Source organism: Coregonus lavaretus (genome assembly GCF_964263955.1).
Source record: "Coregonus lavaretus genome assembly, chromosome: 2".
Taxonomy (NCBI): domain Eukaryota; kingdom Metazoa; phylum Chordata; class Actinopteri; order Salmoniformes; family Salmonidae; genus Coregonus; species Coregonus lavaretus.
In genome coordinates this window covers 33,291,391-33,306,016 of record NC_139989.1, presented here as the reverse complement: position 1 = coordinate 33,306,016, position 14,626 = coordinate 33,291,391, and the positions used below count along the sequence as shown (strand labels likewise).

The window sequence follows — 14,626 nt, the reverse complement described above, 5'->3', positions numbered from 1 at the left end:
CCTAGGCCAGGGTTCTTCAATTCCGGTCCTGGAGGGCCGAAACACCTCTGTTTTTCATCCTCTCCTTCTAATCAGGGGCTAATTCAGACCTGGGACACCAGGTGAGTGCAATTAACTACCAGGTAGAAATAAAAAACAGAAGTGTTTCGGCCCTCCAGGACCGGAATTGAAGAACCCTGCCCTAGGCTACTACAGTTCCACGGGTTGTCCTGCTTTCTTATTTAGGTGATGCATTCATCGACATAAATACATAACATCAAGCGATCATAGCGTATGAAAAGCACAAACAAATTGAATGCTTATCAGTTTATTATTATTAACTGCAAAGGGAAACTATAAACTGTTGGATTATTGTCACCTCGATCTAAATTTGGTGGGACGCGAGACACGGTCTCATATCGTTCTCACTATCTCCGGTGCTGATGGTCCTCATGATCAATGAGATTGTGTTGCAACGACAGTCCCGCCTCTCGATATTGACTTACATGCTTTTGCTCTCTCTCTCTCTCTCTCTCTCTCTCTCTCTCTCTCTCTCTCTCTCTCTCTCTCTCTCTCTCTCTCTCTCTCTCTCTCTCTCTCTCTCTCTCTCTCTCTCTCTCTCTCTCTCTGGTTGTCCTGGTGATAACGAGATAGAGGAGCCGAACAACACTGAAGGCAAGAGACAGAGGGATGAGATGGAAACGGTTGGAATAAGTATCTGCGTTCATTATAGCCTAATGATTGAATGAAGTGGAACATAGCTTGTGTAGCGTCTTTCATGATATGTTCACGGATCCTTTGATCTTCCAAAAAAGAATTACCCAGACTGCGCTTTTTCAGTGTTGTTGAACTAGATAGACAAGTCCCTTTTCTCATAATTATTGATTTCTGACGCCGCCAAACTGAAGTTCATCGTTATCATCTTGGCTGCCGGGATGGTGGCCTTCGTTGGAGCGGTCATCTGCATCATTGCCGTGGTCCATTCCGGCTCCGCAGCCGAATCTCCCCAGCAACCCGTGGCAGACAACCAGTCGCAGTCTCCGGACGCTGGAGTGCAGCAGACTTTCCCCGGGGGCTCCGTGGCGCGAGCGGGTCCACTGGGCGCTCTCCATGGTTCTGAAACGCAGGACGGAGAAGCGCCCACCTTCTTCCACGTCCCCAGCGGCTCAGACGGCATTGGTGGAACTAGGCAGGTTAGCCGACTTATCTGCACCCCAGTCCCCGCCGGGGAATGCAACCCAAAAAACTTTCCGCAACAAGCGGACGACCCGTCGCTGTACGCCGGCGAGGACTGGGGATACCTCCGTACCACGGCAGAGGAACTCAAACAGACAGTGCTCCAGCAGAAGGACCAGATTATCATCGACCAGCGGACCATTAGGGATCTGTCAGGCAAGCTTTCGGAGTGTGAGAGCGGAATAGAGAGGCGTAGCGGCCCGGAGAGTAGCGCGGGGCTCTGGGGAGGTAAAAGGGTAGATGAGGGCCGGCTCATGGTCCGGGACATTGCTCCGTCGTCGACTGTTGCACAGCTGCTCACTGCTCAAGCTGTGGACGAGCTGGAACAGGCTATCGTTCAGATGAAAGATCGCATAGAGAAACTGGAGGTAAGGGGAAATGGGAGAAACATGTATCATGTCTGTTGGTGTTGAATTCCACTATCACATATCTTTATTTTAAACAAACTGTTCTTGTATCTTTAAATAAAGCAGTGAATAGGTTAATTATGTCCCTCTTGTGGGTTCGAGCCGATGTGGTGATTACAGAGTCAGTTGACCTGCTTGGCAGACCTCGATAGCACTCACTAAATCTGAATTTCTACTCACGTCTCTGATGGCAGTATGTCGGTGTGGCTACGTGGTTTTACTGTTTGATTGAGACCATTTCCAGTTAATAGAAATCAGGAACAGGATTAGATCAGGTGAGATGACCATTCATAATAGACCTACAGGTAACTGCCAAAATAAATGAAACACCAACATAAAGTGTTGGGCCATCACAAGCCAATGGGTTGAGATCTGGTGACACACACACACACACACACACACTTTAAACTTCCTATGCTCCTTTGAGACCCCTCTTTCAAAGTCACTGAGATCTGTTTTTCTAGCCATGGTTAAAATAATGGTTAGTACTATCCGGGATCCTTGGGACATCCCTACCCTAAATCCTATCTTAATACCTACCCTTACTATAACCCTAATTTTAACCATAACCCTTAACTAACCCTGAACTTAACCCTGACCTAAACCATTTTACATTTCAACTTCAATTGGTTAACATCGAAGTCCCAAGGATGCAGGATAGCAAGGACTCCCAAATAATGGGCAACTGGGCATTTTTATACATGACCTTAAGAATGATGAGATGTTAATTGCTTAATTAACTCAGGAACCACACCTGTGTGGAAGCACCTGCATTCAATATACTTTATATCCCTCATTTACTCAAGGGTTTCCTTTATTTTGGCAGTATATCAACGTCTTTGACTTATTGTCCGTGAAAATTGATTAGATGCATTATATTCAACTTGGCTGTAGCAATATGTACATATTTTGGAATCATTTGTTTCTATTGCACCATTACAATATCTTCTCAACCTGCTTCACAACTCAAATTAAATTTAGCCAATTTGATGAATGGAAAACCAAAAACAAGAATGTTGTAGGATAATTGATTAGGCCTAGTCTACAGACACAGGAGTATTTGTTATTCCAGCCAGCTCTGCTTCCCAACATAACTAACCCAGGGGAGGAGAGGAGGAGGGGTGGAGGAGGGAGGGGAGCGGAACACAAAGCTGCTTTATAGCTGCCTGCCAAGCAACATATGATGTACAACCCCATTTCTTCTGGAGAAAATATCATAAATTATTCATCCAATCAGTTACCTATATTTGTCTAGAGCAGATGCCATCATATTCTTTTTGCAGCCTCTGCCTAGCACAGTGCTATTATACTATATCAGTGGTGTACCTCTGTATCAGTGGTTCCCAACCGTCTTTGGTCACTGAACCCCCAGTCACGTTGCAACTGATCATTAGGCCTATAGTCTTAAAACAAATGTACCCCATGTGGAAAGGCGAGGTACCCCCAAGGGCACTAGTACCTCATGTTGAGAACCACTGCTCTATATGTAACTTACAGCATGTGCCTCACTGTAAATAACATGTTGCATTGTCTGTGTGTGTATTTGACTGCACTTTGTTTTGCTGCAGTTGTATTGTTTTTCCTTGGCTGAATAATGACTGAGAGGACCTTTAATTACTTGCTTTCCCGGCACTTTTTCTGCATTTCGCTGCACATAATTGATTATGCATATTTATTTTGTTTTAACTCCAGAGATTAGAGTGCTTATCTAACAGGAAGGCCCACATTAATCACAGCACATTAAAAAGTGTGAGTGCAGCTCTAAAAATCTAATTGGCTTCCAGTGTTGCGCTCGAGACCACCTAAAGCGAGACCGATTTAAGACCAAGACCAGAGCAAATCGAGTCCGAGTCAAGATCAAGACCGGAGGGGGGGGGGTGGTGAGACCGAGTCAAGACTGGGAGGGGGACAAGGGGTCCAAGACCGAGTCAAGACCGAGACCAGAGAAATGCGAGTCCAATTCAAGACCATGATTGTAATTTTGTCAAATCTCCACTATAATAAGAGTTCAAAATGTCCAGTATTTCTGTGTTTCAGAAGAACATATGCATTTTTTAGACATTCAGAATGGTGAAAAAAAATGCATGCTGTGGGCAAATAGAGCCACTCTACAAATTATTACTAAACCAAACACAGTTGGGAACAATGGGCCTTCTACGCTTTCAGAGAAGGGCTAAGGATTTATTGAATAATAATAACAATAATAATTATATTATTCTTTTCAATTATGTTCTGATTTAATCTCTTCAGTTTTTGTTGAAAAGTGTTAACACTGAAGAGAAAAAAATATAAAATCAGGATTTTTATTTGGTCGTCTCTGGGGCTAGCTAAGTCAGCCATTGGCTAGGCCATCAGAAGCTAGATAGAAGGCATCTGCCATTCAACTGTATTAGGGCAACAATTTGGAGTGACAGTGGAATCAACCAATCACATTTTGATTTGTAATCGATGGGACCGTTTTTACAAAAAACTTTCTCTTCTCAATGGCCAACAGGTCACTGCACAATAGCAAGCAGTAGTTTTCCCACAGTCTAGCTAGCTATCTTTTGTTGTAGGCTAATTTGCAGCGGCTGCAGCAGGTGTTATCAAAGAAGATGTTGTTGCTAATTTGTTAGATTCTCCCTTTTCAAGAATACATTTCAACAAGAAGTTAACCTTTTTCTGCAGTGGGCTAAATCAGGGTCACACAGAGTGATTCTTGGTAGTCTTAAATAAATCTACTTTGAAACAAAAGTATACACCTCACACACATGGTTATGGGATTTAAAAAATACACCGGTATCATGTCAGATATAGAGTTGAAATGTATTAAATGTTTTGTTTTTTATCCCAGTATTACACTTTATATACAGTGCATTCGGAAAGTATTCAGAACCCTTCCCTTTTTCCATATTTTGTTACATTATAGCCTTATTCTAAAATTGATTAAATAAAAACATTTCCTCATCAATCTACACACAATACCCCATAATGACAAAGCGAAAACAGGTTTTTAGAAATGTAAAAAACAGAAATAGCTTATTTACATAAGTATTCAGATCCTTTGCTATGAGACTCGATAATTGAGCTCAGGTGCATCCTGTTTCCATTGATCATCCTTGAGATATTTCTACAACTTGATTGGAGTCCACCTGTGGTAAATTCAATTGATTGGACATGATTTGGAAAGGCACACACCTGTCTATATAAGGTCCGATGCATGTCAGAGCAAAAACCAAGCCATGAGGTCGAAGGAATTGTCCGTAGAGCTCCGAGACAGGATTGTGTCGAGGCACAGATCTGGGGAAGGGTACCAAAACATTTCTGCAGCATTGAAGGTCCCCAAGAACACAGTGGCTTCCATTATTCTTAAATGGAAGGAGTTTGGAACCACCAAGACTCTTCCTAGAGCTGAGCAATCGGGGGAGAAGGGCCTTGGTCAGGGAGTTGACCAAGAACCCGATGGTCACTCTGGCAGAGCTCCAGAGTTCCTCTGTGGAGAGGGGAGAACCTTCCAGAAGGACAACCATCTCTGCAGCACTCCACCAATCAGGCCTTTATGGTAGAGTGGCCAAACAAAAGCCACTCCTCAGTAAAAGGCATATGACAGCCTGCTTGGAGTTTGCAAAAAGGCACCTAAATGACTCTCAGACCATGAGAAACAAGATTCTCTGGTCTGATGAAACCAATATTGAACTCTTTGGCCTGAATGCCAAGCGTCACGTCTGGAGGAAAACTGGCACCGCTCATCACCTGGCCAATACCATCCCTACGCTGAAGTATGGTGGTGGCAGCATCATGCTGTGGGCATGTTTTTCAGCGGCATGGACTGGGAGACTAGTCAGGATCGAGGGAAAGATGAATGGAGCAAAGTACATGAAAACCTGCTCCAGAGCGCTCAGGACCTCAGACTGGGGTGAAGGTTCACCTTCCAACAGGACAACAACCCTAAGCACACAGCCAAGACAATGCAGAGTGGCTTCGGGACAAGTCTCTGAATGTCCTTGAGTGGCCCAGCCAGAGCCCGGACATGAACCCGATCTAACATCTCTGGAGAGACCTGAAAATTGCTGTGCAGCGACGCTCCCCATCCAAGCTGACAGAGCTTGAGAGGATCTGCAGAGAAGAATGGGAGAAACTCCCCAAATACAGGTGTGCCGAGCTTGTAGCGTCATACCCAAGAAGACTCAAGGCTGTAATCGCTGCCAAAGGTGCTTCAACAAAGTACTGAGTAAAGAGTCAGAATACTTATGTAAATGTGATATTTCTTTTTCTTTTTTTTTTATAAATTTCAAAAAAAGTGTTTTTGCTTTGTCATTTTGGGGTATTGTGTGTAGCTTGCTGAGGATGTATATATTTTTAAATCCATTTTAGAATAAGGCTGTAACGTACAAAAATTTGGAAAAAGTGGAAGGGTCTGAATACTTTCCGAATGCACTGTACATCACAGAAGACTGAAATATAACAAAAAAAATTGACATAGAAACAACGGATTTCCATGGTGAAATAAATAAATAATCTTTATTAATTATGAAATGATTAACAATATTAATAACATTCCACCCATGAGGCCAAAGAGGGCGCTATTGGTCATTGACTGCAGGAAAGGGTTGTTTCAAATTAGCATCATCTGGTGAGTGGAACTGTGTTTTTTGTAATAATAATGTCTTATTTTTTTGTTTTTGCTCAATCTGATTGGGTGGGCCTGGCAAGGCCTGGCTCCCCAGTGGGTGGGCCTCTGTCCACACAGGCCCACTCATGTCTATGCCCCTGATGTAAACAGCTCATGATGACTGCATTGCACATCACAAATAGCATACAAACCAAGACTTCAGACTAAACTTTTTCAATATCTGGTTTGCATACCCATTGTTGCCTTAGTTAGCATTTACTGGTAGATATCATAAGTTGAAACTTCTTTCCTACCTATTAAATAATAATATGCCATTTTGCAGACGCTTTTATCCAAAGCAACTTACAGTCATGCGTGCATACATTTTTGTGTATGGGTGGTCCCGGGGATTGAACCCACTACCTTGGCGTTACAAGCGCCGTGCTCTACCAGCTGAGCTACAGAGGACCACGATTACTTTCTTTTGTGAGCTGCTCCATGCCAAAACCAGTTGACAGCTGCACACTCTTGCTGCCTGCAGATTATATTCTGCTAAAACTAGGCTATGTGTGCGGCGCGCATGTGAATATATTTCACGTGCTTTGCGATTGTGTAGGCTACTTTGTGCATGATTTCACTATTGTACTACATAATTGATAAGTTGTATACCTCCACTACACTACTTTTATAAGCATCAGTGGGGAGTAAGAAGTGAGTACACGCAATACCCACTGAAAAACAGGTGGGTATACGGTGTTTACCTGCATATAGCTTCCACTACACCACTGGCCATTTGTGTTTTACAAAAAGTGCACTCTCCTACATGAGTGTGCTGGTATTACCGTTGCTGTCCTTTCAGAATCACAAACCTGTCACACACTGAAGGCCTAGGTCCAATAGGTTCGCCACTGCGCAAATATGTCAATAGATAGATATAAAGACTGTTCAGGTATTCAGGTTTCAAGATAGGAGGGTATATATTTGGCCTGGCTAAGTGGTTTAATGCGCTTATTGAATGGAAGCTGATAATTATGAATGTTTTACTCTGCTGGTCTCGTAAAGAAATTACGAATCCTCACTGTCCGAGACCAAGTCAAGACCGGGAAGAAATTAGAGTCCTCACTGTCCGAGACCGAGTCAAGACCAAGTACAAATGTATCCGACACCAAGACAAGACCGAGACACACAAAATGTGGTCTCGAGACCGGACTCGAGTACTACAACACTGTTGGCTTCATTTGTCTTTGATGTATTTCATTGTCTGCTCTTCCCTCCCACACTCCCTCCCATGAAGTCAGATATCGGACCGCTGGCGTTCCCTCACAACCACACGGATGCAGCAACTGTGGTGGCTTCAAGAGGGGCAGGTGGTGGTGGTGGGCTCTCTGAGGCCCCTGATGGTTGGGGTGATGCAGGGCCAGGGGGGCAGGCCGGGACAGGGGATGGACCAGAGCAGTGGCCACGGATGGAGGATCTGGAGGGAGAGCTTGAGAAGAAGCTGGAACTCCTGGAGAAGGAGAGGAAGGCCATGCGAAAGGAATCCCAAAGACACAGGAAGGAGATTGACCAGGGGATAAACTCCCTACACCACCGCATCGCTGGCCTGGAGGAGGGTGAGAGAAGGGGCAGAGGGTTAGGTGTAAGAGAAGATCAATGGTCATGAGTGATACTCATACCTGAATGATATTGATTGATATGGTGGGGGGGGTTAAGAGTCGGGGACATGAAACCATAACTGATGTACCAGAAAGGTAACTTATTATCAATCTATGAAAATGACTTCAACATATTATGATACAGAATAAGAAAAAAGGACATAACAAGAAAGAAAATCCAAGTGGATATACCATAGAACAGAGATGAGATATCCTGGGGGCAGGAAGGAAGTCAATGTAGCCATTGCATAAACCCCCAAAGTACACTACAAAGTCCTAACAAGACAAGTCTGTTCAACATTCCACCTACCAAATTACCTCATTACTCAAACACTCTTTCCCTCCCTCTCTCTTTCTCCACATATACCTCCTTACCCCAGGACTCTCAGAGTACCCTGAGGGCTACAAGCTGTCCTTCCCAGCGCGTACCAACTATATGTACGCGGTGGTGCAGCACCACATCCCTGAGCTGTGTGCCTTCACCGTGTGCCTCTGGCTGAGACCCACCGAAGAGGGCATCGGCACCCCTTTCTCCTACGCTGTGGCGGAGCAGCCCAACGAGCTAGTTCTGTTGCAGGGCCTGCACACCCCTGTGGAGCTGCTCATTAACGACAAGGTAATGGAGGATACAGAGCAGCAGTATTTTAGGGCACACTGAGTTAGACACAGCACAGTTTAAGCTGGAGCTATAACAGTACCTGGGAGTTTACTGTAGATTGATGTCTGCGACCAAAATGACACCCCATTCCCTATGTAGTGCACTACTTTTGACCAAAGCCCTGGTCAAAAGTAGTGCACTACATAGGGAATAGGATACCATTTGGGACACAGGCAAAGCACCGTTTAGGCTAGAGCTGGATAGTGTAGATTAGCATGATGTCATTATGGTAATACAATGCCTGGAAGGCATAGAGAGCTACCTAGCTGGCTGTGTCCTTGAGGAAGTGCAGTCCGTGCCTTTGAGAAAGTAATGCTGCGGAAAATGTTACTGTAATAAAAGAGCTGGATTAATATATTCCATTTGTTTAATTAACCACTTAAGGATCGGACCCTTTTTTTCAATTTTCGCCTAAAATGACATACCCAAATCTAACTGCCTGTAGCTCAGGACTTGACGCAAGGATATACCATTTGAAAGGAAACACTTTGGACTATTTCGTATCAAGTCTGCCCAAATGTGCCGAATTGGTCAATTGATACATTTTCAAATACATAACTATAAAGAACATACAAAAATGATATGGTAATACAAAATGTAAGTTTACACGCTCCCAGGAATGTCATACATGATGGATCATTAGCTTATACACTAACTTTCACACATCTAGATGGCCGGGCGGGGTGGGTGTGGAGCCAGAGACAGCAGGGGTTCAAACTGTAGAACCCAGTTCCCACATTTGAATATAACAATTTATTTTATCAAGCAAAACTATGCTACATTGTATCTCTGGGACCCTTAGGATGACAAATCAGAGCAAGATTACTGAATGTAAGTACATTATTTACCTTCAGAGGTGAATGTATCAAACCAGTTGACGTGATAAGTTTTTTGTTGTTGTGCACTCTCCTCAAACAATAGCATGGTATTTTTTCACTGTAATAGCTACTGTAAATTGGACAGTGCAGTTAGGTTAACAATAATTCAAGCTTTCTGCCCATGTAAGACATGTCTATGTCCTGGAGAGTTTGCTGTTACTTACAACAGTCATGCTAATCACATTAGCGCACCTTAGCTCAACCGTCCCGTATGAGGGACACCGATTCCGTAGAGGTTAATGTCTCCATACAGTGTGTTGAACAGCAAGATACCAGCACTTAAATAGCACAATATTTTATCTAATATAATATTGAGTTTTAGTCTAGGATATTCTGTACAACACATGGTTTAGGGTCAGTACAGAGAACCACTTCGTCATATGATTGATTGTCCATTGATTTGTTGTTGTTGCCATCTTAAATACTTCATTTGCAGTCTAATATAGTCTGCAGTATCACTGCATTACCTGCACTATAACACTTACACTCATACTCACCCGCACTGTTGTCCTCCCACCCCTAGGTGGCGCAGTTACCTCTGAACCTGTCCCGGGGTAGCTGGCACCACATCTGTGTGAGCTGGAGCCAGAGAGGCGGGGCGTGGCAAGCCTACCAGGGGGGCAAGCTGAGAGGAGAGGGGCAGGGCCTGGCAGCCTGGCACCACATCAGGCCTGGAGGAGTCCTCATCCTGGGGCAGGAACAGGTAAGACCTGGAGGGGTTGGTATTTTGGTGAGGTCAGGAGTGGTGGGTTGAAGAGACAGCAATGGCATAGACCTATAGGGGGTTGTTGTTTTTAAAGGACAGCGTATTTGATTGTTTATTGAGATATAGACACAGGGATGAAAAGAGAGGGGCCAAGTGAGAGGAACATGCAGAGTTGAAGTGGGGGACTTGAGCATGAAACCCCGGTCTCTCAGGGCAATGCCAAGTCCGGAGTTACCACTAGAACAAACTCTGACACATCTCTTCCTCTTTTCACCTCTTTCACTCCTCCACCTCCTTCTGCCTGTAGGACACTCTGGGCGGGCGTTTCGACTCGTCCCAGGCTCTGGTGGGGGAGCTATCCCAGTGGAACGTATGGGAGCGGGTCCTTACCCCCAGCGAGGTGTCCATACTGGCCCACTGCAGCCAGCACGGCCCCCAGCCAAAGGGTAACGTGGCCCCCTGGACCAACCAGGAAGTGGAGGTGTTCGGAGGAGCCACCAAGGTGCCCAGGGAGCCCTGCGCTGCCAAACGCACCAACACCCCACTGTGAGGAGAAGGGAGATATAGGAGCCAGTGACCTTATTCACAAAGTGTCTCAGAGTAGGACTAGTGATGGGGGAAAAATTAATACAGTTACATATCGCAATATTATTTTGGATGATATTATATCGATACTTTTTGTTGATGTTGCTAGGTAGCGTTAGCTAGCGCTAGTCGGACATGCCTGCGCCAAAACTCTGGTATTTTGTTGCTCTCCATCTTCTTTTTAAATAGTGAGCCAACATGTTTTCAATGCTTTTATTTCCATGACTGATCAAACTCATTTTCTCATGCTCTCTCGTCTCTCTGCAGCAGACATATAGAGAGCAATATCTTTGGAACATCAAATTGCAATAAATTCGCAGTATCGAATCGCAATACATATAGAATCGTGAGAATCGCAATACATATCGTATTGTCACCTAAGTATCATTATAATATTTGTGAGATCCATAAGTAGGACTGTACATATCATATTATACATGAAACCTTATTTATTATGATCTAACAGTCAAAGCTGATCTTTCATCAGCACTTCTACTTTGAGACTGAGAGCCCTGAGCTGTGTTCAGTAGGGCAAAACATTGTGGAGGTAACATATTTCTATCTGAACAACTAGTTATGTAGAACAGCAGGAATGCCTCAATGACATGTAGATTAAGGAATCATGTCAGCTATATTCATCACATTTCTATCTGCAAGGTTCAGTATATTGTACATTGTGAATTGTGAAGTGAATTGATGGGTGGAGCTCTGGTGAAAGGGAATAGGGGAATGAAGCACATTGCTAGAAGTGGGAGTAACACTGGTTTCGTAACTACTCATAAAGACTTTATTTATCCCTCAAGGGGAAATGTTGTTTTGTTTTGCATGTTTTATTTATCCATGTTTTACATCTATTGTTGGTTAGGTTTATTCAGAGCTACAGGACAGAGATGGGGTAGGCTAGGTATACGTACTTCTACATTTGAACTGCTGCTTTGGACTTGGTCTGTGGACTAGCACTAGTTCCAAGGAGCCCATTATGTTTTCTCAATAGGAGCTAAAAATTGTGTATCTACAGCTTTCTCTATCCTCTGACTTGTGTCAAACTGAAGGGTATAACTTGCGTGTACATTATGATTTTATACAACATTTTATATGCAGACATTAAGAACACACAATCGTGTCTGTATAGCATTGTTTTTTTTTTGTTTTTTTATCAACTTGTTTCAAAACAGCATTCTTACAGTATCTCTTTTCATATTCCTTCTCGTTAACATTTGTATATATAGTCTGTATCTTAGTAATACAGCATGTCTAATCATTCCCTATGACTAATAAGAACTACAGAGATAGAGATATGAACTAATCTCTTTGGCACTAATTCAAATTCAATAACTGTATCCAGTAATGTGAATGTGAGGCTTGAATTGATCCAGAAAAGATGTCTTAGACTTGGTCATTTGTATTACCCAAGCTCATTGAATAGCGTTGTTGCACAATATGGTATAGCACAAGGTTTGATACTTTCTAGACCACCAGAATAGGTATTGGTACCAAGTTGTACTGTCATGTATAAACTGTGTTATATAATGCTTTTATATTCAATGTAAAAAGAGATATGAATAACAATGGGTTTAAATGCATGTCATTATACTACATACACTACCGGTCAAAAGCTTTAGAACACCTACTCTTTCAAGGGTTTTCTTTATTTTTACTATTTCCTACATTGTCGAATAATAGTGAAGACATCAAAACTATGAAATAACACATATGGAATCATGTAGTAACCAAAAAAGTGTTAAACAAATCCAAATATATTTTATATTTGAGATTTTTCAAATAGCAACCCTTTGCCTTGATGACAGCTTTGCACACTCTTGGCATTCTCTCAACCAGCTTCACCTGGAATGCTTTTCCAACAGTCTTGAAGGAGTTCCCACGTATGCTGAGCACTTGTTGGCTGCTTTTCCTTCACTCTGCGGTCCGACTCATCCCAAACCATCTCAATTTGGTTGAGGTCGGGGGATTGTGGAGGCAAGGTCATCTGATGCAGCACTCCATCACTCTCCTTCTTGGTAAAATAGCACTTACACAGCCTGGAGATTTGTTGGGTCATTGTCCTGTTCAAAAACAAATGATAGTCCCACTAAGCCCAAATCAGATGGGATGGCGTATCGCTGCAGAATGCTGTGGTAGCCATGCTGGTTAAGTGTGCCTTGAATTCTAAATAAATCACAGACAGTGTCACCAGCAAAGCACCCCCACACCATAACACCTCCTCCTCCATGCTTTACGGTGGGAAATACACATGCGGAGATCATCCGTTCACCCACACCGCGTCTCACAAAGACACGGCGGTTGGAACCAAAAATCTCCAATTTGGACTCCAGACCAAAGGACAAATTTCCACCTGTCAAATTTCCATTGCTCGTGTTTCTTGGCCCAAGCAAGTCTCTTCTTATTATTGCTGTCCTTTAGTAGTGGTTTCTTTGCAGCAATTCGACCATGAAGGCCTGATTCACACAGTCCTGTCTGAACAGTTGATGTTGAGATGTGTCTGTTACTTGAACTCTGTGAAGCATTTATTTGGGCTGTAATTTCTGAGGCTGGTAACTCTAATGAACTTATCCTCTGCAGCAGAGGTAACTCTGGGTCTTCCATTCCTGTGGCGGTCCTCATGAGAGCCAGTTTCATCATAGCGCTTGATGGTTTTTGCGACTGCACTTGAAGAAACGTTCAAAGTTCTTGAAATGTTCCGAATTGACTGACCTTCATGTCTTAAAGTAGTGATGGACTGTCGTTTCTCTTTGCTTATTTGAGCTGTTCTTGCCATAATATGACTTGGTATTTTACCAAATAGGACTATCTTCTGTATACCCCCCCTACCTGTAAACCCCCCTTACCACAACACAACTGATTGGCTCAAACACATTTAGAAGGAAATAAATTCCACAAATTAACTTCCAATAAGGCACACCTGTTAATTGAAATGCATTATAGGTGACTACCTCATGAAGCTGGTTGAGAGAATGCCAAGAGTGTGCAAAGCTGTCATCAAGTTAAAGGGTGGCTATTTGAAGAATCTCAAATATAAAATATATTTGGATTTGTTTAAAACTTTTCTGGTTACTACATGATTCCATATGTGTTATTTCATAGTTTTGATGTCTTCACTACTTTTCTACAATGTAGAAAATAGTAAAATAAATAAATAAGAAAAACCCTTGAATGAGTAGGTGTTCTAAAACTTTTGACCAGTAGTGTACATGTATTCATTTTACGTATCAATGCACATCCATATATAATTAAATGTATGAAAGCCCCCTTAATCTTTTACACCTTGCCATCCAGTGACGTGCGGTGAGGTCTGAGGCCGGGTAGGCACATTCTTGAGTAATTTTGTCACCTCAGGGACAGTCTGCGTCAGGTCATGCTGGAACAAAAAGCTGAGAAGCTGTCCAGGTGATATGTCTCGTAGCATTTGTGAACTGTACAATCCGACAACATCAGCCTTAAGTCTAACAAAATCGAAGTACTTGGCATATTTTGACAGGCTCATGTTTGCTGGTGTCGAACTTTTGTGACATTGTTGAATTTTTTTTTGCAGTCCACTAAGCCAAGGAAATTAAGTTTGCCAAAGTGGTCAAACTTGGCTCTCATCTGAACATTGATATTTCCCCCTCTCTATTCTGATCGGCTGTTTAATTTGAGTTTCGCTTTCTGTCAGGCCCAGATCATTGCATTTCTGCTCGAATCACTCATAGAAACTAATCAGTTTGTCGCTGCCGTTCCAGTGCTTTCATTGTGTCGCTGATCTGGGTATGGCAGACACCCATATCCATCACTTTGTTCTGCAGAACACGGAAGATCGTGCCAGTTTAATTGAAAATTCCATCATAGGCCATGGGCAAAAAGGAAACACGGTGGCAGACTCTAGATGGGTTGGTAACTGTTCATTTGTTTCAGCAAAGGCATGTAATAGTTCCAC

General features: G+C 43.1%; 1 protein-coding gene across 1 annotated transcript; it reads left to right on the top strand.

Moving 5' to 3' along the window:
* Nucleotides 1-914: 914 nt before the first annotated feature.
* On the top strand, nt 915-10,660 carry LOC311145272 (neuronal pentraxin receptor-like; the record flags this gene model as incomplete). Its single annotated transcript, XM_084181507.1, has 5 exons — nt 915-1,583; nt 7,508-7,826; nt 8,249-8,484; nt 9,928-10,107; nt 10,418-10,660. The coding sequence occupies 5 exons, from the start codon at nt 915-917 to the stop codon at nt 10,658-10,660; spliced, it is 1,647 nt and encodes a 548-aa protein (XP_084037633.1).
* Nucleotides 10,661-14,626: the final 3,966 nt, after the last annotated feature.